The sequence below is a fragment of the Rhinolophus sinicus genome, linkage group LG07 (genome assembly GCF_036562045.2).
Source record: "Rhinolophus sinicus isolate RSC01 linkage group LG07, ASM3656204v1, whole genome shotgun sequence".
In the NCBI taxonomy this organism is placed as follows: Eukaryota; Metazoa; Chordata; class Mammalia; order Chiroptera; family Rhinolophidae; genus Rhinolophus; species Rhinolophus sinicus.
Window position 1 is genome coordinate 35987355 of NC_133757.1, and position 22688 is coordinate 36010042.

A 22688-nucleotide genomic window follows, 5' to 3' on the forward strand; every position below is an offset into this window, starting at 1 on the left:
GGGACCCTGGTGGCTTTTGCTGCTAAGGACCTCAAAAGCCCCCATGAGGGCGCTTGGCCTCCGGGCAGCTTTTCCAGAGGAGAATCCCAGTGTTTGTCAGAGCACACGTAAACAGTCTGCTCTACAGAGGACACCAACAGTTTTTGCCACTGAGGCAACCGACACCCCATCGCTGCCACCAGAGACCCCTGGGAAATGAATGCTACTGCAATTCACTCAGAAAGCGCTATGGTTGTGCTGCCCCGGGATCAGTGTTGCCAGCCCCTACTGGCTAGCACATGCCCCAGACCCTTTGTACCTAAATCTCTGATCTCAACCCCAAGGCCCCTCTATGCATACCCATGCTTCAGACCCTGGCTCTGTGGTCACTCTGCATGTGCCTGTGTATCAGGCACTGCAGACAAAGCTGCTACAGGGTACCCAGCATCCTTGATCCAGAGCCGCTGTCACTCCATACATTCCTATGCTCAAAACCCTGGCTTTGTGGTAATCGGCACCCTGGATCCTAAAGCCACTGTCACTCCATGAGCAACCACATCTCCACCTCTATGCTTGCTTTCTGTGTGCCCAAGACTCAGGTGCTGCACTTATCACTGCTATGGACCAACCGGCATCCTGAATCCCAGTGCTGCTGTCACTTAGCAAGTGCCCGAGTTCCAGTCCCTGGCTCTGTGGTTGCACCACAAGCACCACACATCAGAACCAGTTCCACCACACTGTAAGGGTGCCTGTATGTTAGATCTGGAGCCAAAAGGATCCCTTCTGCCATGACATACTCCATGGTAGGAAAAGAGATCAGGTGATCACCAGCAACCTTCACCACCGTAGATCACAGAAGCCCTCCCAGCTGATGCAGACACCCACAGCCTTTGTCGTTCAAGATCCCTGCATATATTTGCTGAGTCAGACCTCAACTAATAGAACTGCATGGAGAGTATACTGTTGGGCCTTCACTGGAGCTTTAACTGTCACAACCCACACACAAGAGTTCTCACAACCATTTGCAGATGAAAGCATTTCTCTACCCAAACTGGAAGATGGATGCTCCATCAATTGGAAGTCTGGAAGATGATGGCTCCATCAAATGAACAGACATCAACACAAGGGTACAAGAAACAACAAATCAAGGGAACATGGAAGCACAGAGCTACTGTCTCCCTCCTCCTGAAAGGCAGGTAACACTCCTAATAAATTAATAGTTCCAGGAGTAGAATTGCCAGATTCAGCAAATAAAAATGCAGTGCACCCAGTTACATTCGAATTTCAGATAAACAAGAAATAGTGTTGTTTAGTGTATGCCCCATGCAATATTATACTACATAATTGCACATACTTATACTAAATTAAAAGCAATGTTGTTTGATTTGAAAATCAAATTTACCTGGGAGTCCCATATTTTACCTGGCAACTTTATCAAGGGGAAGATGTTTTAAAAAGGAAACATAGGGACAGCTGATTGGCTCAGTTGGTTAGAGTGCAGTGCTCATAACACAAAGGTCACCAGTTCAATTCCCACATGGGCCAGTGAGCTGTGCCCTCCACAACTAGAGTGAAAACAACAGCTTGACCTGGAGTTGAGCTGCGCCCTCCACAACCTACATTGAAAACAACCACTTGACTTGAAACCGATGGGTCCTGGAAAAAACTAATGGTTCCCCAATTAAAATAATAATAATAATAATAATAATAATAGAAACATATAGCAGTATCTCCTTGTTACTGTTAAAGTTATTTGACAATGAAGGATGATGGAGTCACAAAAGAAGGGGGCAAATACTAGTCATTTTAAAAAGGGATTTTCTCTAATTAGATGGGAAACCATTGAAAAGTTTTGAAGTAAGTTGTGCCATAATTTAATTGTGTGTTAAATGGAGCACACTCAGCACAGCAACTTGAAAATAAAAAAAGAGGGTATGACAGAAATAGAGAGCCCAGTTACAAAGATATTGAAATATTACAGGTGAGAACTATGGCTTGGACTTAGGCAAACGTAATTTATGTGGGTACATTTTGGAGGTAGATTTGACCAAATTTCACAAAGGATCATGGAGTGAGAGAAATATATAGGAATCCAAGACAACACCAAGGTTGATGGCTTGAAAATTGGAAAGATGGAATATCTACTATCTGAGATGAAGAAAGCTGTAGACATATTTAAGTTAAAATGATCATTAGACATCTAACTGGAGATATCAAAGAGAGAGTTGGATATACAAGTCTGGAGTTCAGGAGAGAAATTCAAATTGGAGACATAAAGGTGGATATCGTCAGTATATAGATGATAGAATACTAAGATGACAACAAAGATAAAAATAATAATAGGTAACACTTACATATAACTTGTCACATGTGAGTCCTTGAGTTAAATGTTTTATATATTAACTCATTTAACCCCTACCACAACCATATATTATATTAGTTTTACTATTAATACATTATTTAAAACATCATATTAGAAAGTCAAAGTCAACCTATACTCATCCTGGATCTGAAGGAATTGGTTTGATCTCTAAAGATAATTTTTAACAATGGCCTAGTCAGTGAATCCTGCCACAGTCCCTAGTATTGTACATTTCTTTCATTTGTTGTAATGCTCTTTCATTATCAATGAACATTTAATAACATCTTGTAAAAATTTTAGCACAGATGGACTTGTATTGTGGTGAATATTAAAAGAGTCTTCTCCAAGTTCAGGATATACTGTGTTTCCCGAATATAAGACCTAGCCAGACCATCAGCTCTAATGCGTCTTTTGGAGCAAAAATTAATATAAGACCCGGCCTTATTTTACTATAACATAAGACTGGGTCTCTAATATAATAATATAATATAATATAATGTAATGTAATGTAATGTAATATAATATAATTATAATATTATATAATATAATACTAGGTCTTATATTAATTTTTGCTCCAAAAGACACATTAGAGCTGATGGTTTGGCTAAGTCTTATTTTTGGGAGAATATAGTAGGAAGGGGTAATAGCTCTTCTTCCCTCATGCTTCATTACCAACATGGTAAATTAGCAGACCAAGAGACCATGGTCCTTAAAGTGCAGAAGAAAAAAGTAAGATGGAGTAATCTGACTTAACTAAGACACACAGTTGAGACATCATTATCCTGGGGACATCTGAAGAGATACTGAGATGAAAGGAAGAGATGCTAGGATGAAAGGGAATTGAGATTGTTTTTGTCAACTATAGCACTATATTTTAGGCACAAATGTCAAAGTAATTCCATCTATATATAGCCTGAGGAGGCTGGCAATATGCTGACTATATATACATTTTAGAATGGATAAATTTCCATCTATTACCTTTCTCATGTAATTCCATTTGCTCAGAATGCTCCAAAATCTCTCTTCTATTTCGAAAAATGTGCACTAAACTATTCTTAGATACTAATTTCAACCTAACTCATTCATAGTTTTTTTTGCATTCACTTGTTAATACATATCTCTAGAATTATACATTTATATCCTATATACACATTAAGACACAACTTGCCTTTAAGCCCATCTGTTAAGTATGTTCCTATCATCTCTCTGCTAATAAGTATTAGGAGATGCTAAATAAACAAAATTAACATAATACAATGGATATACAATATAAACATTAACATCTTGTAAAAATTAATTAACATTAATTAATTAACACTAAATATTAATTCAATAATATAAATATAAGCATAAATGATAAAAATGAATATTAAAATAGCTGGACATGTTAAGTTGAGCAGCTTTTTATTCATGCAAACTCTTATGACTTCAACTTAAATTCCACAATATAGCAGCATGTTCTGTTCATAAAGTCATTCCTTGTTTACATGATGAAATTAACTATATTGATATTAAAATGATTGCAACTTCTAAATATGTTTTTAAAGGATATAGAATACATCTTTTTAATTATAACTTTAAAACTATTATTTATTTAAAATTACCTTTTATGTCTCCCAATACTGCTCAAAATGTAGTGTTCTGCTATATTAATAATTAAATAACTTAGGAAACACACAACTTCAATACAAAATGGTTCTACTTCTGAAAGAGCTCACAGTGGAGAAGGGTATTGAATGATATCAGTTCTGGATAACAAGAAAACTGTTTTACTATTTTAAATCAACATTCTACACATTTGCTGCCCGAGTATTGTGGAAGAGCTCTCATTACTCGTAAGTATTTCTGGATATAATGCATTTCTTAAAAAGGATATGATCGTGATTGCCTTTTCAAACCTCACTCACTTTCCCATTATAATTAGCAATAGTTTCTTTTAATTATTGCTGCCTTTCTTAGAGCAGTCTCAGATATATAAAAAATAATTACCTGGAACCCACATCTTTATAATTTTAACCTTTTTATGCTTCACTTATAGTGACATTTATTTCAGGCAGTTACCTGGTGACTACCTATGGCAGACATCTGATTTATCAGCGAAGGGGGGAGATTAAAAAAAAAAAAAAGGAGGATATTATGCTTTCTGTGGTGTTTTGGAAATTATTACCTCACCAAAACTTGTTTTGACATGGATGAAAGACGTATTTCATTCAAATGTTATTAATGCAAGATCACTGTTGTCATTGAGCCATCACAGCACCTATTACACATTTATAATGAAAATGTATTCAAAGTTCCCATTCTCTTTTCTTTTACTTACTGTAAGTAACTATGCAGATTATAGCCAGTTAATTCAAAATAATAAAATCAAGGTCACCTACACAGTCACCGGATTTAGTATATCCTTCTACTTGATTTCCTTCTAAACACATTTGCATTTTTGGAATGAATCACGATGTCTATGTGGATGCTGTATTTTTGTCGGGAATTAATTAGCAACATCTATAGTTTTCCTTCACTTCTACAGCAGTTCCGTGGAATAAAAGACCTTTTCTAAGCTATACCTCTAACCACAACCAGGCATCTCTATCTTAATATATAGTTTCAAGTCTCTTTTCCACATATTCTTCTCTAAGTCATCTCTACTGTCTTCATCAATCCCTGATTTTTGACACATGGTCTCAACTCTTGACCTTCGATTTTAACTCTTCTTTCTTTTACTGCTAAATATTGGAATGAGTGCTCTATGATAATACCTTCATCCATTCCACTTATTGTTCCTTTGCTATGGACCCACTGTCTTTGTTTTAAAATTTTACTTGCAGTGGTCATATATTTTCTTCACATAGATGAGTTCTTTATTCTTTTCTTACATTCCTTTTCAACTTTGCATATATTTGTATTGTATAAAGTACTCAGCTCTGTTGATCATTCCCTTATCCTCCTTAAGGGATTGTCATTGTTTGTATTCGTAAATAATCCTCCTGGAAGGGTCTTGTATATTGGCCTCTTAAATTAAGTAATTGTCCTGTTTCCTATTTTTCACATAGATATAACAAACATGAAAGTAATCATGGTAGGTATACTAAAATCTTTGTCTATAAACCACAATGCTTGCCTAACTGAATTTTAATACAGCCCCAAAAGTTAAGTAAAATATTAAAATACATACATAAATGAATAAGCAAATAATAAAGCCTTTGCTTAAAACAAGGGTGGTTATTTTTTTAACTTTAAAAACATATTGTTTTTTTCATATGTCAATTGATCATCTGTATGTACTCTTTGGAAAAATGTCTGTTCAGGTCCTCTGCCCATTTTTTAATTGGATTGTTTTATTTGTTGTTGAGTTGTATGAGTTCCTTATATATTTTGTATATTAGCCCTTTTTCACAGGCGTAAAAACCACAATGAGATATCACCTCATACCAGTTAGAATGGCTATCATCAACAAGACAAATAATCACAAGTGTTGGAGAGGCTGTGGAGAAAAGGAACCCTCATACACTGTTGGTGGGAATGCAGATTGGTGCAGTTGCTATGGAAGGCAGTGTGGAGGTCCCTAAAAAAATTAAGAATACAATTACCATGTGACACAGCAATCCCTCTCCTGGGTATATACCTGAAAATCTGAAAAACATTTATCCATAAAGATATATGTACTACAAAGTTTGCTGCAGCTTTCTTTACAGTGGCCAAGACATGGAAACAAACAAAGTGTCCTTCAATAGATAATTGGATAATGACGATGTGGTATATACATACAAGGGAATACTACTAGGGAATTCCTAAGGGAATACTAGTGTGCCAAAAGAAAAGATAAAATAATGTCATTTTTGACAAAAATGGATGTATCTTGAGATTATTATGCTAAGTGAAATAAGTCACACAGAAAAAGTCAATAACCATATGATTTTACTAGTATATGGAATATAAAACTGAAAGCAACAAAGGAACAAGACAAACAAAGAAAAATAACTCAGACAATAGTTTAGTGGTTACCCGAGGGTAGAGGAGGGTAAACAGGGTCAAATACATGGTGATAGAAGGAGGACTGACTCTGGGTGTGGCACACACAATGACACACAATGTGATATATAGATGATGTAATACAGAGTTGTACACTTGAAACCTATGTAATTTTACTAATCATTGTCACCCCAGTAAATTTTAATTTAAAAATATTTCATATATATATTTATAGGTTAATAGACTCCTTGTGCTTTTTTTTTTTTTTGGCCAATATGTCAAAGTTTCCCATAACTTTAAGTTAATTACGTAAAGGAACACAGGCTTATCTTTAATTAGCTAGAGAAGTTCTCAGTCTACTTAATATATTACTCCTCATTTGGGGAATGAGGCTAAATTTCTTGTATTACTAACTAGTTTGTAATTTTTTTTTAAAGAAACTGGTTCTAACATCAACTTTCATATTTTCCACAGTGTGAAAAACAAGCAAATAATAATTCCAACAAATATCACCTGGAATCCTAACTAAAAATGTATGAAAGCAAAATAGGAAAAGGTCATGAATAAGTAAAATGATTCTGTTTGTTTCCAAAACTTAATTTATGCTCTTCATTTTTGACAAAACTTAATTAAATGAAAACATAAGCGTTGGTCCTATTAGTATCCTCTCTTGAAAATCTAAAACAATATTTAAAGTGAAATTATCTTTGGAATACTCTCTATGAATTAACTTCAGGTGGTCAATAACAACATATGTCATAACTAAATGTATTCAGGGTGCACGATGAGAACAGAATCTGCCTCTAGGAGAAGTTGACCTTTAGTTTTACAATTTATTTTATTATATTCCACTGTTTTAAAATCGTATTTAGCTATAGCAGGTGCAAGATAACTCTATATCAGGAAGGATAGTTTTAGTACTACCATCTATAAAAAAGATTAATAAATCCGGAAGGACGTTACTCTATAATTAAACTATACCTCTTGCCCATGCCAATGCAATGTAACTATTATGTAATTGCAGGTAACTATCAGACTCCTAATTTAAAGTAATACTGCAAATATTAAAGAATTAAAATGTCTAGTAACTCATCAAACTATCCTTTGTCAAGGTAATAAAAACAATAACATCTGCCCATATCAGTTAAAAGAGAATATAATTCAGTTACATAAAGGTGTTAGAATCAAAGTCTTAAATAACAGTTATTTCTGGAGCCAACTATATCATTTGACTTTGTGTGCTGGCTTAGTGCTCTTTAACGTTTACTACTGAAAAGTTTTCAGTTCAGACTTCAGTGAAACTCTTCTATCAGTGGTGTAAATTACCTAACTAGTCATTTATTACTAGACCAGTGGTTCTCAGGTAGGCCTCTGCATTACCTAGAAACCTGCAAATCTCAGGCTTCTGATTCAGTCCTACTGATTTAGAAACTTTATGGGTAAGGCCTTATAATCAATGTTCCATAAGCTCTCTAAGGGATGCCAATGTATGCTAAAGTTGGAAAATCCCTGGAAAATTACGGTGATGAATCTTCTGGTGGAAATAAATATTTTTATTATATTTGCAGAGAATTCTGGATTTTTTTGGACCCTGCTAAAAATGAGGATGCAAATCTGAATGACTCTTTACCAAAGACAAATCCAAATGCCTACAGTATAGATAAAAGTATTGAAAGAATTTAGAGATTTTATCAAGTTGTATCATGATTAAGGTCATAATTTTTGTGGGTAACCAAGTGTCAATGCTTTTGGAGGGGAAGAATGTAAAAAAGATTTCCATATCAGATTGTGAAAAATATTATGCTACATAAGTTGAAAGACAATGAGAAGATGAACCCATTGGTTAAAGGTAGTTGAAGCAGACTTCACTAAGAGAAAAATGTAGCAAAAGACAGAAAGTATAGTTTTTACCAATTGAACCTGTGTGAAGGGCCCCCAACATATTTGAAAGCAACCAACAGCGGTTGATGGAATAGAAAAACTAAGATGATATTTATGCAGTATTTTGGAAGGCAGCAACTTCATTCTATCACTATCTGATGATATTTCAGTAAAGCTGAACTCTGCTGTATCCTCAGTTTGTCTGAGGAGGAACAGGAGAAGGAGTTTTTCTTATTCCTATTTCCCCTTTAATTTCTCACTTTTTACTCATCCATCCTCCTTTTATAATTCTTAGTAAATAACTAACCTGAATTTCCAGTCCGTCTCATGAGTAATGTAATTGTACTTACGATATAAATCGGTCAACCACCTTTAAGGCTGGGTAGAAACTATAGGACTTGCCATTTTATGAAAATGAGTTTAATGTAGATACAAGGTAGCTGAGAGGTCAAGTCTCACTAGAGCATGGAGATCTTAAGGTTACAAATTATAGAAAAAAAAATAACAAAGTAAAATGTCTAAGATTTAAAATTGTCCTTTGCGTCCATCTTCATAGATACTTCTCCACATAATGGGGAGAACTGGGATTGAACTATTGGTTATGACAAGCATTTTTAAATAGTTCATGATAATCATGAGAGACAGAGATAAAAAGAAATAACCAATTATCTCAAACCAATAGAAGTTGAAAGATTCTGCAATAGTGCTAGAGTATAAGGGTATTAACAGAAACTCTAATAACAAATGAAAGAGTTGGAACTGACCAACTGATCTATCCTAAACTTTTCTGGTAAAGTTTGAAGATTGTTATTCTGCCTCGACAGGACTTCATCTATAAGAAATTTATTAAAGTAGAACTCATCAAGATGGTAAAAAACACAAATTCACTAAGTCAAAGGTATAATTACCAGAAGTCAGCCTGTATAATTGATCATTTTAAGACATAACTAAATACATGATTGATATAATTCAAAGATGTTCACTTGAAAGCAAGAGTAAACACACACACACACACACACACACACTCACACACATTTACACAAGTCATCCAAGAATTACACACCAAATCTTTTATTAGTTCATTGTGTCTCAGAAGTTCCAGATCACTAGAATTATTTGGATACATTAAAAGAACAAATTTCTAACTTTAACTTATTTTACTTGTCATAAGGACATTGTGGTACCACTGATTTCAAGACACACATGAAACATATGCAGATAAAATGATGTGATATCTGAGGTATTCTTCAAATAATGGGCGAGAGAAGGATGAGGAGATATAGTTGAATCAAGAATGCTCATAAATTGATAATTAAATAATAAGTTTGTGGGAGTTCATGGTAGTCTTCTGTTTTTGTATATTTTAAAATTCCTACATTAAAATTAAATACAAATTCTTTGGCCCCATCCTGGACATTGAACCAAAATTCTTTAGGATTGAAGCCTTAAATTCCAAGCCAGTTCTCATCCAAAAATATGGGGGTTGAGAGTGCATATTAACAAGCTCATTGCATGAGGCTCCTGATCCAGTTAAAATGCTAATCGATTATGTCCAGAATATGTCTTCCATCATTCTTTTGTACAAAATAAACTAACTCTACAAAGTATTTCTTTAGGGATTAACATAAACACGGTCCCCTGTCTTTGGATTGTTTCCTGGGTAACATCACTTAAACACATGTTCATGGAGGAGAATAAACCTGTAAAGGTATATAGGAAGTAGGATTAGGCATAGGGAAGAGTTGAAAAACAACACAGTTCAGGCAGATACAACAAAATCAGAGGATATCTCAAAGGTCTAACTTCAAGATTGTTCACACATTACGGAAAAATGACTGGGCTTTTGTACATTTTCCCTAGTCCCATTAATAAGCCATAGGACATGGGTGCTCGCAGGCATGGGCATTGGTTGGGTGAAGTAGCTCTCTTTAAACAAAGAGTAATTCCTCTACAGGGACTCAGTGCTTTTCATTAGCCACCTATACTCTTAGCACCTGGAAAAAGAGGTGGTGGGAAGGGAGAATTAAGTGTTTCAATCCTGAAGGGGTGCACACAGTTAATGCTTCACAGTATCCACTATATCTAAAAAGGCTGAATTATTTTTACTGGAATTTCTTCTCTGATCTTTCTTCATTTTTCCTTATATATCCTTTCAAACCAACACGGAAATGCTGCAGTGGCCATTACAACAACAGCATGGCAGTTTTTGGTCTTTTTGTAGTACTTCAATGAAATAGTATCACTCTTAGGAACAACATATCAAAGCAAATTTTTTGAATTTTCTTCAAAATCAATGCAACATAATGCTTGTCTTGGCAACAGGGATATCTGTAACTGCTCAGATAACGACAATTAGCAGGCTGAATTCACAAACAATTCTCTGCAATTTATTTCAATATGATATTTACTGGTTTAAATACATGAGCCTTAATCCCTATTCATCCACTTCCTAGAAATGTGGTATTGGTCATTTTATTTCAACAGAATAAATGTCAGGTCGATAACTTATACTAGATCCTTAGCCGTTAAGTGTTGTCATATACAGAGAAAATGTAGCATACGAGTATATAAAGCATGTGAGATACACCCTTCTGTTGTGTCACTCTAGATTCTGAGTTCTAATGATTCCTTTGTTGTGACTAGGTAGTTTATATAATAAACATTCCTGACGCATAGTAGGCATTCAACTAATTTGTTCTTCCTGTAACCCCAAGCAACCCTTTAGGATAATTTTATGACTTTATTTCAAATGCTTTCATTTCACTTTTAAATTTAAATTAAAAAGCAAGGTACACTTTATTTCCTCCTGTTAAATTTAGTTCCATTTTATCTGGGTAATAAAAAATAAAATATGTGTATAGAATAACAAATTAAAGTTAGCTTTTATGTGTAGTTCTCATCGTTGGTATCAAGTCGTCAGAGGGAAGCTGCTTTAAGAAATGATACAATCCTTGGCTCAGAGCTGCTCCAACCATCCAGCAGGTTGTGCAGTATAGTACAAGATACATTATTACTCAGAGAACTGCTGCAAAGGTCAATTCACTCACTGGTGTCATCCCAATCTGAATCTCTATATGTGGTTCCTTTCCCCAAAGAAAAATGTTTCTATATTTCTACAGACCAAGAAAAACAAAACAAAACAAAAAACTGCAAACAAGTAAGGTTGTTTTCTAGAAAGTTTCCCTAATTATCATTAATAATGTTGTTTTTTGAAAAAAAAGAAAAGAAAAACAAAAACAAAACTACGACATGTTTCAAATAACTAATTACAAGCCAATGTTTGAAGCACAATTATTTTGAAAGCAGATGCTCTCTTTTGTTTCCAATATGTATGTGTGCCTAAAGTCCTCTACAGATTTCAACATGTGGAAATGTATTTTATAGTGAAAATAATTAGAACTAAAAATCTAGAGGAATACAACTGAAAGTTATACCACACATCATTTGTAAGTAAGATATTTTTCAATATATACAACAAAACATAATGTATAAGGTCCTAATGTGAGTCATCAATCTGGTATACACTATCTTTAAACACTCTGTGGTATAAAATTGCTTCTGAACACAGAAAATATTTATAACCTACGTGTATGTTCCAAGAAGTTCCTTATTTCTGACAATCATATTAAAGCAACGAGACTGAGAAATAAGTATTTTGAGTAGGAAGTAATGTTTAAAATAACTCTTGAATCCAGTGCATGAACGCCATGATGATAAATGTAAATTCTTTTGTATGACCCTCAAATCATATTAAAGAGATGCGTCTTGGCAGACACATACTTAAATCATTCTACATTTCCTCATTTTTCTCTTATGTAAAAATGTCAAGTTAAAATACTTTTTTTAGGAATGAGTGTTTTCCTCATTCTGTATGTCTTCAGATAAATTGCTTGCCAAGATTTTACTGATTGGGGATTTAGAGTTCTTTGGGTATTTATTACAACTCTTTGACATTATCAGTATACATGTTTATAGTACCTCTAATAATTATTCTTTGATTATACAGACATAGAAGTCTCTTTTTTTTCAATTTCACTAAAATGAAAACAGCTATCTTGTGTATTATTTACTAACCTACATCATCGTCCAACCTTAAGTCATCAACACTGGCACAAAACAGCTGTAAGCTTAAAGAAAACTCACTGAAAATATAACAGAGCTATTATAAATTTTATTTGTCTTTCTAAAGCAATTGAAAACAAATAAAACCCTTGTATTAATCTGTATGACTTTGCTGTTGTTTTTTTAAAAGAAAATCGACTTTAAGAAGGGTTGTCAGGAAAAGTCTCTGAGGATGTGACAGTTTTACTGAAACCAGGATTTGATTGATGAGAATGTGCCAACCATTGCAAAGTCTGACGGGAGTGTTTTACAACAGAGTGAAGAGCAAAAGCTGGACATGAGAAGAAACTCAGAAGTCCCAAGGTACAAGATAAAAGTCCTGGCAGTAGAGCAGCATGGAGACAGGAGTTAAATCACGTGTGTCTCTGTAAGCCATATTCTGCTCTTGGGATTTTATTCTCACCATAATAACAAATAATGGAGTATTTTAAGCAAGAAAGTAACTTGAAATGATTTATGCTTTTAAAAGATTACTCTGACTGCTATGTGAGGAATGGGTTGTAAGAAGCAAAACTGGAAGCAAGGACAGGAGTTGACAGTGGCTATATAAGATTTCCTCTAAAGGTCTGGAAGGCATCATGAACTAATATCATTTGGGAAGTAAATATATCAGTTGCTTGGCCCGTGGTCTAGTTATTTCCCTTTTTCGAGTATCTGTGCAGATGATGTTAATAAACAAAGTGCAAATCAGAAGGGGTACTATTGGGCTGCCTACAAATCAAATTGGTTTAGTGCTATCATAGTAGAGAAATGATATGCTTTAAGAAAAAGCTTTACCAAAAAGCCAACTCTGCATATCATGGCTTCTAAAGAATGAAGCTGTATGTAAATAATCTTACAAACTGTATTTATCACTTTTTCCAGTATTATTTACTTAATTATTTCCGTGGTGATCTCACTGATTTGAACTACCCATTTTATTTTAATCTTTTGACCACACACAAGCCTCAACATAATTTAAACTATTAAAATACATTATCATGTCCTTCAGTATTCATTTTAATGAAGGAGAACTAAACAAATGAATATGTGACATAAAATTGGTCTTGCTAACAAGAAAACATCAAATGAAAATATATTTCTTACAGCAAAATAAATTATATATATATACATATATATGTTATTTTTTTAACATAGAAACACTATTTTTTAAGTAATACTTTACACAGAATCCCAAAGTATAAAACAGATAAATATTAGTACATTTATACAAAGACATACTATGCAGCTATTTTAAAATACCTCATAGCAACATCCAGATGTATTTAATCAAATATTTGGGTACCACAGACTAGCCAGGTTAACATGTAAAATTAACCATCACACAGGCTCTCCACCCCCTCTAGTCAAAGAGTGAGATATGATTCACTCTATATCAGATATTCTCTCCCTCAAATACCTATTTGAGTATAGGGCCAGAGAAGTACATCTGATCCCCATCGTCCCATTCAGATGACATGATACTATCCCTTCACACACAACATATAGTTCTCTAATCTCCAGTTCATAACTCCTTTAAACAAATCACCAGTAGCCTAGTAAACACCTAATACTTCACTTTTATGTAGGCCAAACTCATTTGTTTGTTTGAAAGAAAAAAACAACAACAACAACAAACTGCAATTGTCTTAAGCACACTCTAGATATTTGAAAAGAGAAGCATCTAATTAATAATGGTTAATCCGAGAGATCGTGTTTTGAGGATTGAGGGTTTTCAATTTTTAATGTGTTTTTTTAAAAAATATATATTTTCTGTATAATTTACAATTAGCAGCCAATATTTATTTTAATTAAATAATGAACTACTTTCTAAATTAGCAAGTGGGATAATAGCAGAATTTTAAATGTTATTGGAAGTGGAAATCCTGTCTTTATCTGCAGTATAAGCCCCAGAGGCACCTCTGGAGAACTGGAAGTTCTGTGGGACAATTTGGAAACTTTCTTGAAATTCATTGTTTTTGTATTCATAAAAAAAAGGAAGAAAGAGAGCAGGATGTTTGCTTCCCTGGTGGACATTTAAAATTTGATTAATTGATATATTTTTGGCTCACAGTATTACCTTGTGGCATTTTGCATCAGCAGCTGCCTCTTCCCAAAGCAATAATATATTGCATAATTAATTCAGCATAAGCAGTGACTGTGCCAAATTTGTTTATTGAAAAAAGAAAAAAAAACGAAAACAAAAAAACAAACAAAATAACAAACGAAAAAACACCCTGTCATGTTTTTCTCTGTAAAAGTGTTGCGCTCATTTAATGAACCAGTCATACTGAATTAATTAGGACTAACACAATCAAAATAAATCAGGCTGTATCAACATATAAAACTGAGTTTTTAAAGCTGGGATTTCAATTAAAAAGAGATAGATATTCAATAGCTAATTTAAATTAACTTTTTCATCCCATGAGTCTCTGAGTAAACACTCAGCCAGATTAAAAAATTACGGTGGCAATAATAATAATAATAATAGCAATAGCTAATATTACTAAGTCTTTAGTATTTCCTAGAAACAACTTAAGTGTACATGAATGTTTTTAATAGTGCTCATGAAAATTCCATATATCAGATATTTTTATTCCCATCTTACAGATGACAAACTCAAAATAAAGTTTAAAGACAGTAAGCAATATTTACAACATCAAAGAGATTTCAACGTGGAGTTTTTACAAGTTAGCCTATATTGTGATAGTAAACATCTTTGAAAACATTTTCTACACAATTTAGTAAGCCATCAGAGAGTTACAAAAGAAATGTTTATGTAAAGTTCGATACCAAGTCCAAGTTGAAAGAAGTGTGTCTGTTCTCTTAATGTGTGTTTCATAGAAAAACACATCTCCAAAGTTAATTTAAAATAATATTTTGAAACTCTCTTCAACAAAAAAAGTTAGACTTCCGTCTTATTAGTGAGCACAATAGTGACTTTGTTCCTTCAACTGATATTGATAAACTCAATTCCTCTTATTGTTTTTCATCTTTCAATAGTTCTACAAAAAATTGGAAATATCTTTACACTGTCTATAGATGGAAATTTGATATAATTGAGCCTATTCAACATAAATTTTAACCAGAAATACAAAGAACAAATGATCCCTTCACTATAATATAACGTCACACACCATTTTCAGAATTACTGTAATACAATTTCACACTCTAGACAATATTTGCTGAATTATACTTTGTGTTTGTTTGGTGTTTAGCTTTCATTTCCCCAACTTGAATCTGAAATTACTTTGATCATTTACTGCTGGTAGCATTGGTGAGGGAGAAAACGGCAAATAATGCCATATGTCGACTCTAGTTGTATTATTTATCATTTTTTCCTTTCAACCAACTTTGAAAATCACTCTTCTCATTAAAAAGTTATGGGAAATCTGAGAGTTTCCAATTGTTTCTTTCTTCATCCATCATTTTGCTGGCCCAAAATGAGCTCCACAGGACACATTTTGAAAATAACTGGCTTAAAGATTGAGGAAGGATATAATTTAATATCTGGGACATTATGGAAAGGAAAATAAGGCATTATGAACAATGTGTGGGGACAAAATTTATAAACTGGGACTCTCTATGGCAACTAGGAAATATGGTTTCTTCATCTAGACTACTTATTAGACTTTTATTTCAAGGTTAGCTTTGACTAGATAATGACTAAATATGGTAGAGCTTGCCATTCTAGTCTTATTTGAAAACACTAAAATGTGTAAAAATAATATATACAGATAGATGATTAATGTCTGGATAATATATAATAAGCACATTTACTGTGTATAAATCATAAAATAAACAATATAAGTAATATATAAATATGACTATTATATATGATAAATAATGTACTTATCATATATAATAAATAATATATAGATACATTCTTTGCATATGCACATTTGTGAGAAATACACTTTATTGTGAGTGAGAAATCAGGAGCCATAGTTATTCATATTTATTTCCAGCATCTCAGTACATGATATATTATTTCTTGAAATTTTAATTGATTTAATTCAATTCAACATATATTGAAGATTTACTATCTGAAGTAAATGGGTTACTTATTTGGATATAGTGACAAAAGTAAATAAAATAATTCATAGTCCAGTGAAAGAGAAATAGGTAAACAACTATAGCACCATCATAGTTCAATGCTTACAGATGGAATACATGGGGATACCGAGAAACATTTAATTTTGAGGACCTATTAATTCAAGTTAACTGAGATTAATCTTGAATTACAAATATAATCTTAATATATGAAAAAAAAAAAAAAAAAAGGAAAGAAGGGAGGGTAATCATCAGAGAAGTTCAGGTACCTATGTGCAAAACTCTGTGTTCCAAAGCAAGTTCCATCATGCAAGTTAGAAGAACTGAGACTGTAAGGTGGTCATATATAAATTTATTTTGAATGATATGGTAAAAGCTTTGAAATTTATTTGGAATATGATGAGAAATACTGAAGCCTTTTTATTTTAAACAGTGAAGGATCAGAGTTGTATTTAAAAAATAAATAACTGCCTTCATTCAGATGATGGTTAAAGGACGGAGAACCTAGACTGGGGTCCACGGTTGAGAGTATATCTCTAAATGGATATTTTAGCAGTGTAAATAGTCATCAAACATATTTGAGTAAAATTTTATAGGCACTACAGAAAGTATCTTTGGAGACTAACTAAGTTTAAGATAGGTGGTCAGTGAAGTCTAGGTCCAAATGACCTCAAAAGAAACAGAAGGAAGCCTGACAATAGGCGTGGATGCCTTAGAAAGCATTAGAAAAGATAATGAGGAGTCTGTGGGAAACAGTTAAAAATACCCTAAAAACACATCTACAACATCCACATGATGCCTCTTTGGAGAGAAATAAAACTCACTGATGTAGGTTTGATGAATGTTAATGCAAACTATAGTGAAGAAAAAAGCTGCAATGGATAGAAGTCTGAAAAATCCCTAAGATTTAATAATACACAACAAACAAACAAACAAACAAACAAAAATACATAAACAAAGAGTTCAAGCAGAGAAATTCAGTTTTTTTAAAAAAAAAGTCATACAATTTAAGAGGAGAAACCCAGGGTCATCAGGGGAGGAAAAGAAAGAGTATTTTAATAAAAGATGAGAGGAGGCAGTTCCCAGATTGTAACACATTTAATGAGTATGAACCAAGAGGAAATTCTGTTGTACATCTCTGCAAATCATCACCACTCTTGTAATAACTAAAAATGCTTCCCTGGAAGACAAGAGCCCCGTACATAAAGCAGAGGAGCTATCTTTGACAGTTACATGAAAACTAGAGTTCTTTTTGAAAAGGTTACACTGGAGGTATTTGTGGTTTAAATAGGGCTGGGGAGAAACTCATTAGAATGTGTATTATAGGTACTAAAGGACTATGGCTGGTAAACAACTAATGCTGAAATACTGAAAACTGCATGACATAATAAAAAAGTAAGCTATATACAGTAAACACATAGGTAATATGCCAGCATTATTACATTAATATTATGCTCCTATCCAAGGACAAATTACTCAACAACAACAAAAACAGCCAAGCGACTAACCAAGCAAGCAACCAAACAGTATACACCTTTTCCATTTTGAAAAAAAGAAAACAGATGTGTAAGGATTTACTCGTCTTTCTGCTTCAAGCAAAAAATAGAGCCATGGGTGGTATCCTCTCCAAATTCTACAGAATTATCCTACAATACTAGAAAAATTCAACTGCATAAGCATAATAACAACTTTAAGAGAGTAAGGAAGTGAGAATAAATATAAACAATACATTGGAAGGATTTTTCTCTCAACCCAGTTGTCAAGACTCCTTAATTAGCATAGAGTACAACATCCATTAGGGTCCAATAGATACTTACAAACTAATAAATAATAAGTAGCACAGGACTACAAATTGAGTTATTACCCCCGAGACACCAGATTTATATATTTATATATCCAATAGAATACTAATGTTAGTGTTTGTGAAGACATTAATTTTTCTTTCCTTTTTTGTTGTTGGAGTATTTTGTCTTATTTATTTTCCTAGGCACAATATGATAAAAACACAATTTTGTAACCTACAGTTGTGTCTAGTAATTTATTACAAAACTTTGCATGTTATTTGTTTTGGAAGGGACCAATTATTCAGAGTCTTCTTTCAATTGAGATGTAGGACACAAGAGTCAGTTGAAGAGCAAAGTGCCACCTTTATTACTGAAAGAACATGGCTTCAGATGTGCAGGTAAAAGGTTTTAATGCTGACGTATGAGTAAGACATACCCACACAACAACCAGTGTCAACGGTGAGGCCCAGCTGTGGAAGACCTGCCCATCCTTACCATACACTCTAGCAGAGAATCGGGGTAGTGATGGGGGGTGTCTATGGACAGGCTGGTTCCAGAATATAGAAGGCCCAGAAAGGCCAATCTGGGCATGTTCCAGTCCTGTTCCCCAGCTTGACAATAAGGAGAGAAGCTAGACTTCTTCCCCGCATAATTTTCTCTTCTAAAAGAAGGCAGGGTTTTCTCTCCTCTCATTGACCCCACTTCCCTTCCTGAACCTAGCACATATAAAGCCAGAATACTAGATTAAATTGAGCACCTTTCAGCATATCTTCTGTTGGAAGCCTTCTTGGACAAGCCCCCAACCAGGCCCTGGGTTACCTGTCTCTGCCATAAGACATTAATTTTTCTAAAGATCATTTTCTGTAGTAGAAAAAGCATATAATACTTTTATTAAATAAGTTTATCTCTGAACACAAGATTATTTGCATTTCAATAAATTTTATATTTGTATTTTTATTATATACTGGTTCATGAGTTAAACATTGTTCTAGCCAACCTTTTAAAGTTTTTCTGAGCTGAAAAAGTTTGCATGCATTGTAGTGAAACTGAAAATTATTTCTCAAGTCAAAAATACCACTGAGGTAATTGGTGGAAAATTTCACATCAGAAGGTGAGCAGGTGTCAAAGCTTCAAAATTTGAAACATTAGTTCAGGAAAGGATAAGTAAGTATGTAATTAATGTCATCATGTCCTTTTTAGCTGACATAAATGGTTAGTTCTCTCACCCTGAACAACAAGATCTTACTTATTGGAATTTCCAGAAATTTTAGCAAAATGTATAAAGGAAAACAGAAGAAAATACACACACAAAAAAAACACACACAAAAAAACCACACAAAAAAAACACAACAATAACAAAGAAAGACATAAACACAGCAAGTTGAATGTGAAAATCAAAAATTAGCTCCAGTTTTGTATGTTAACTATAAATATATGTTAGCTATATATATATGTATGGTCGTGGGATATGGAATACAGCACAGGGAATAGAGTTAATGGAATTCTAATAGATACACACAATATCAGAGGGGCAACAGATTGAGGGAGGGGCTTTATCACTTTGTGAAGGGCAAAATGTCTATCACATTGTTTTGTACACCTGAAACTAACAAAAAAAAATTAGCTCCAGTTTTTAAAACCTAAGACTCCAGAGGGGATCCAAGATGACATGTAAAAGAGCATATAGAAACCAGTACTATAACTTGATTTTATTTTCCGAAGATTGTTACAATAAAATTTCCTCCCCCATATATTCTCCTTACAGTGTGACTTGGATACTCCTCCCATCAGGGGACATAGGTATTTCTACTCCTTGTATCTGGCAGAGGTTTGACTACAACAGGCATAACACTGCCCATTATAAGGCTAGCTCACAAATTCTGCCGAATTCGCTTGGGAAGCTTGTTCTTAGAACCCAGTGCCTTGCTGTGACACAGGAAACGCAGACAGCCTATGAGAGTTTCACATGGAGTAGAAATGAAGCCTATGGCTTACAGCCCTGGCTGAGCTTGAGCAAACAGCCAGCACCCACTTTCAGAGTTAGCCACTCTGAAAGTGGTGTGCAGTCCTCAATCAAGGTGCCCTAGTCCATGCTGCGGGGAACAGAGATGACCTGCTCCCTCAAGCCTGCCAAAACTACAATTTCATGAGCAAATTCAAAAATTGTAGTTTGAAGCCATTAAATGTTGGTGGTTTGTTACGCAGTACCAGATAATCAGAAAAGTGCCTAATTATGCAAGTAAACATTTCTTTTTTTCCTGCATGGCAATAAAAGTACACTGTTTGTTGAATAAATATCTGCCATAACAATTTATATATGTAATACTAAAATCCTCTTTGATTGACAGAATGTTAATGAACTGGTCAATTTTTAAAAGTATGATGTATCATAAAGCTTGATCACTCTGGGATTAATGGCATCACATTTAATTCAAGATACATGATTTTAAAAGAAAATGCTTTTTACTTGTTAGTTGCAAGGCTACGGAAAGTTACGTAAACTCTGAACCTCAGAAATGTCATCTGTAAAATGGCCATAATAATGGTAACTATCCAAATAGATTTCAGCTAGTATTTTTGTAGAGTTTAGTAAAATTCATGACAAACTGAACATTCAATATAACCATTATTTATTATTATCACTTATATTTTTACCCCAAATTTGGAGCATGGCCTCATCTCTAGCATGAAACTACACAGCAATGAGAAAGGTGCTTAGTCTATAATCTGGAAGAGAGAGGAAGGAATGCTCAAAGATCCTTTATAAAGTCAATCTATGCTACTTCTCAAGTAGCAACCTCTGTTTTCCTTTACTTCTCTCAATACATCAAGTACTGTTAAACAGGTATCAGGCTGATTCATTGATTTTAGTTATTATTTCATCACTATGCCCCTTAACTTGGAATCTCACTGGTACACCAACTGCACAAATCAACTCAGAAAAATAAATTAATACTAAAAATATTAGCTTTTTCTCATGATTTCAACTAAGACTTTCAAAAGAAAAAATAGTATTAAGTCACTGATTTTCTTCTTACTGGGAATCAACATAATATCATGACACATAACTTTAGGTAATCAACAACTATTTGTCCAGAGAAGTTCCACATTAGCTTTTTTGCCTACAAAATTACTCCATTTAGCTAAAAATTCACATTATTTTCTTTACTCAATGCACATGCCATTTATTATTTTTCTCTAGCATTTTTTTGTTCATATAAGCTAACTAGACAGTAACCATTTATATCACTGGACATGAAAGTGATTCTCAAACATTTAAGATCTACAGTGAGTAAAACTATAAAGCCTACAGATAAAACATTAGATAACAACTCTGAAGCAAATGGAATGTAACGTAATTTAAACTTAGTAGAAAGAATTTCTGTTTTATTATTTAAAAATCTCAAACCAGAGAGTATCCCCAAAACCATAATTCTCACATTTTTTAGAACAAAATTCAAATACCTTCTAACAAATTCTTACACCACGAGCCATGTTACTAAACCAGAAGCTGAAATGCTTTCCAGAGGAACAAAGCCATTTTAATCAAACAGTTGACTACTACAAATTTGACTTCTCTAACAGAGAATTTATATATATTTATTTTACTTCTAAACAAGAAATTAATATTTTAGGCTAAGCAGGATATCTATTAGCCTTATAATTTGTATTCTTAGGCACAAGTATTTATTGTTCAGGGAGATCCAAGGTGTGAATTCCAAGCTCATAGCAATTTACAGCTTCATCAAAATTTTAAAAATCAGATGCTGAATTAAATGTAGAAACTATGTATCCATCACTTACCTTTTAGCGTCTTTAAAATATACCTTTAAGGGATAAATATTTGCATTCATTAGCTCCCACCCCCAAACAGCCAAGCATAATATTCAATGATATTTCAGAATTGTAAGAGGCTAAAGAATATCCTGCTGACCTGTGTATCTTCTGACTTAGGACTGTATCTTTACATGTGAATTTAAGGAAATGCTGAAGTTATTTCTCAGAATTTCCTAAAATTTATTGGGAACTGGACTCTGATGATATATGGTGAAAAAACAATTAAATCATCAGTGTAAAACAGGATGTGGTTTTGTGACATACTTTCTACTCTGTCAATAATATAATTATACATTGTGACTACAATTTTACCCAAAGTGTATAAAATTGAGCTTGGATATAAGTATTTTTCAAAAAACATATAGTGAAGTTTGATCATCTTACCTAATATATCTACAAAATACTTGAACAGAATTCATTGGGGCTAAAGAGGTGTAAGTGAAGGGGAAAAGATGAGAATATATTTACCGGAGTATGCAGCTCAGGTATGGCAGCTTTATAGGTGATTGGACGACAATCACGAGTGTTTGGTACAAGGACACAAGGAAGAAACATTGGACCCAAGTCATCTCCATCCAGAACATCTACTGTGAGGGTGGTAGTTGTGGTTCGCCGTTCATTCAGATTTTGTGCACGATCCTGTGAAGGAGGAGAAAACATAACAAAACAAAAAAACAAGATGAACTTTTTCTGCCTTTTTGAGATGCCAATCTTCTCCCAGC

At 33.7% G+C, this 22688-nt stretch overlaps 1 protein-coding gene across 1 annotated transcript in view; it reads right to left on the reverse strand.

Annotated features, from left to right (window-relative positions):
- The window catches only part of PCDH15 (protocadherin related 15), a 1312736-nt gene that overhangs the window by 335222 nt on the left and 954826 nt on the right, over positions 1-22688 (reverse strand). The window contains exon 10 of the mRNA XM_074339439.1: positions 22435-22605. Within this exon, the coding sequence (XP_074195540.1) occupies positions 22435-22605 (171 nt within the window). The remainder of the gene's footprint in view (positions 1-22434; positions 22606-22688) is intronic.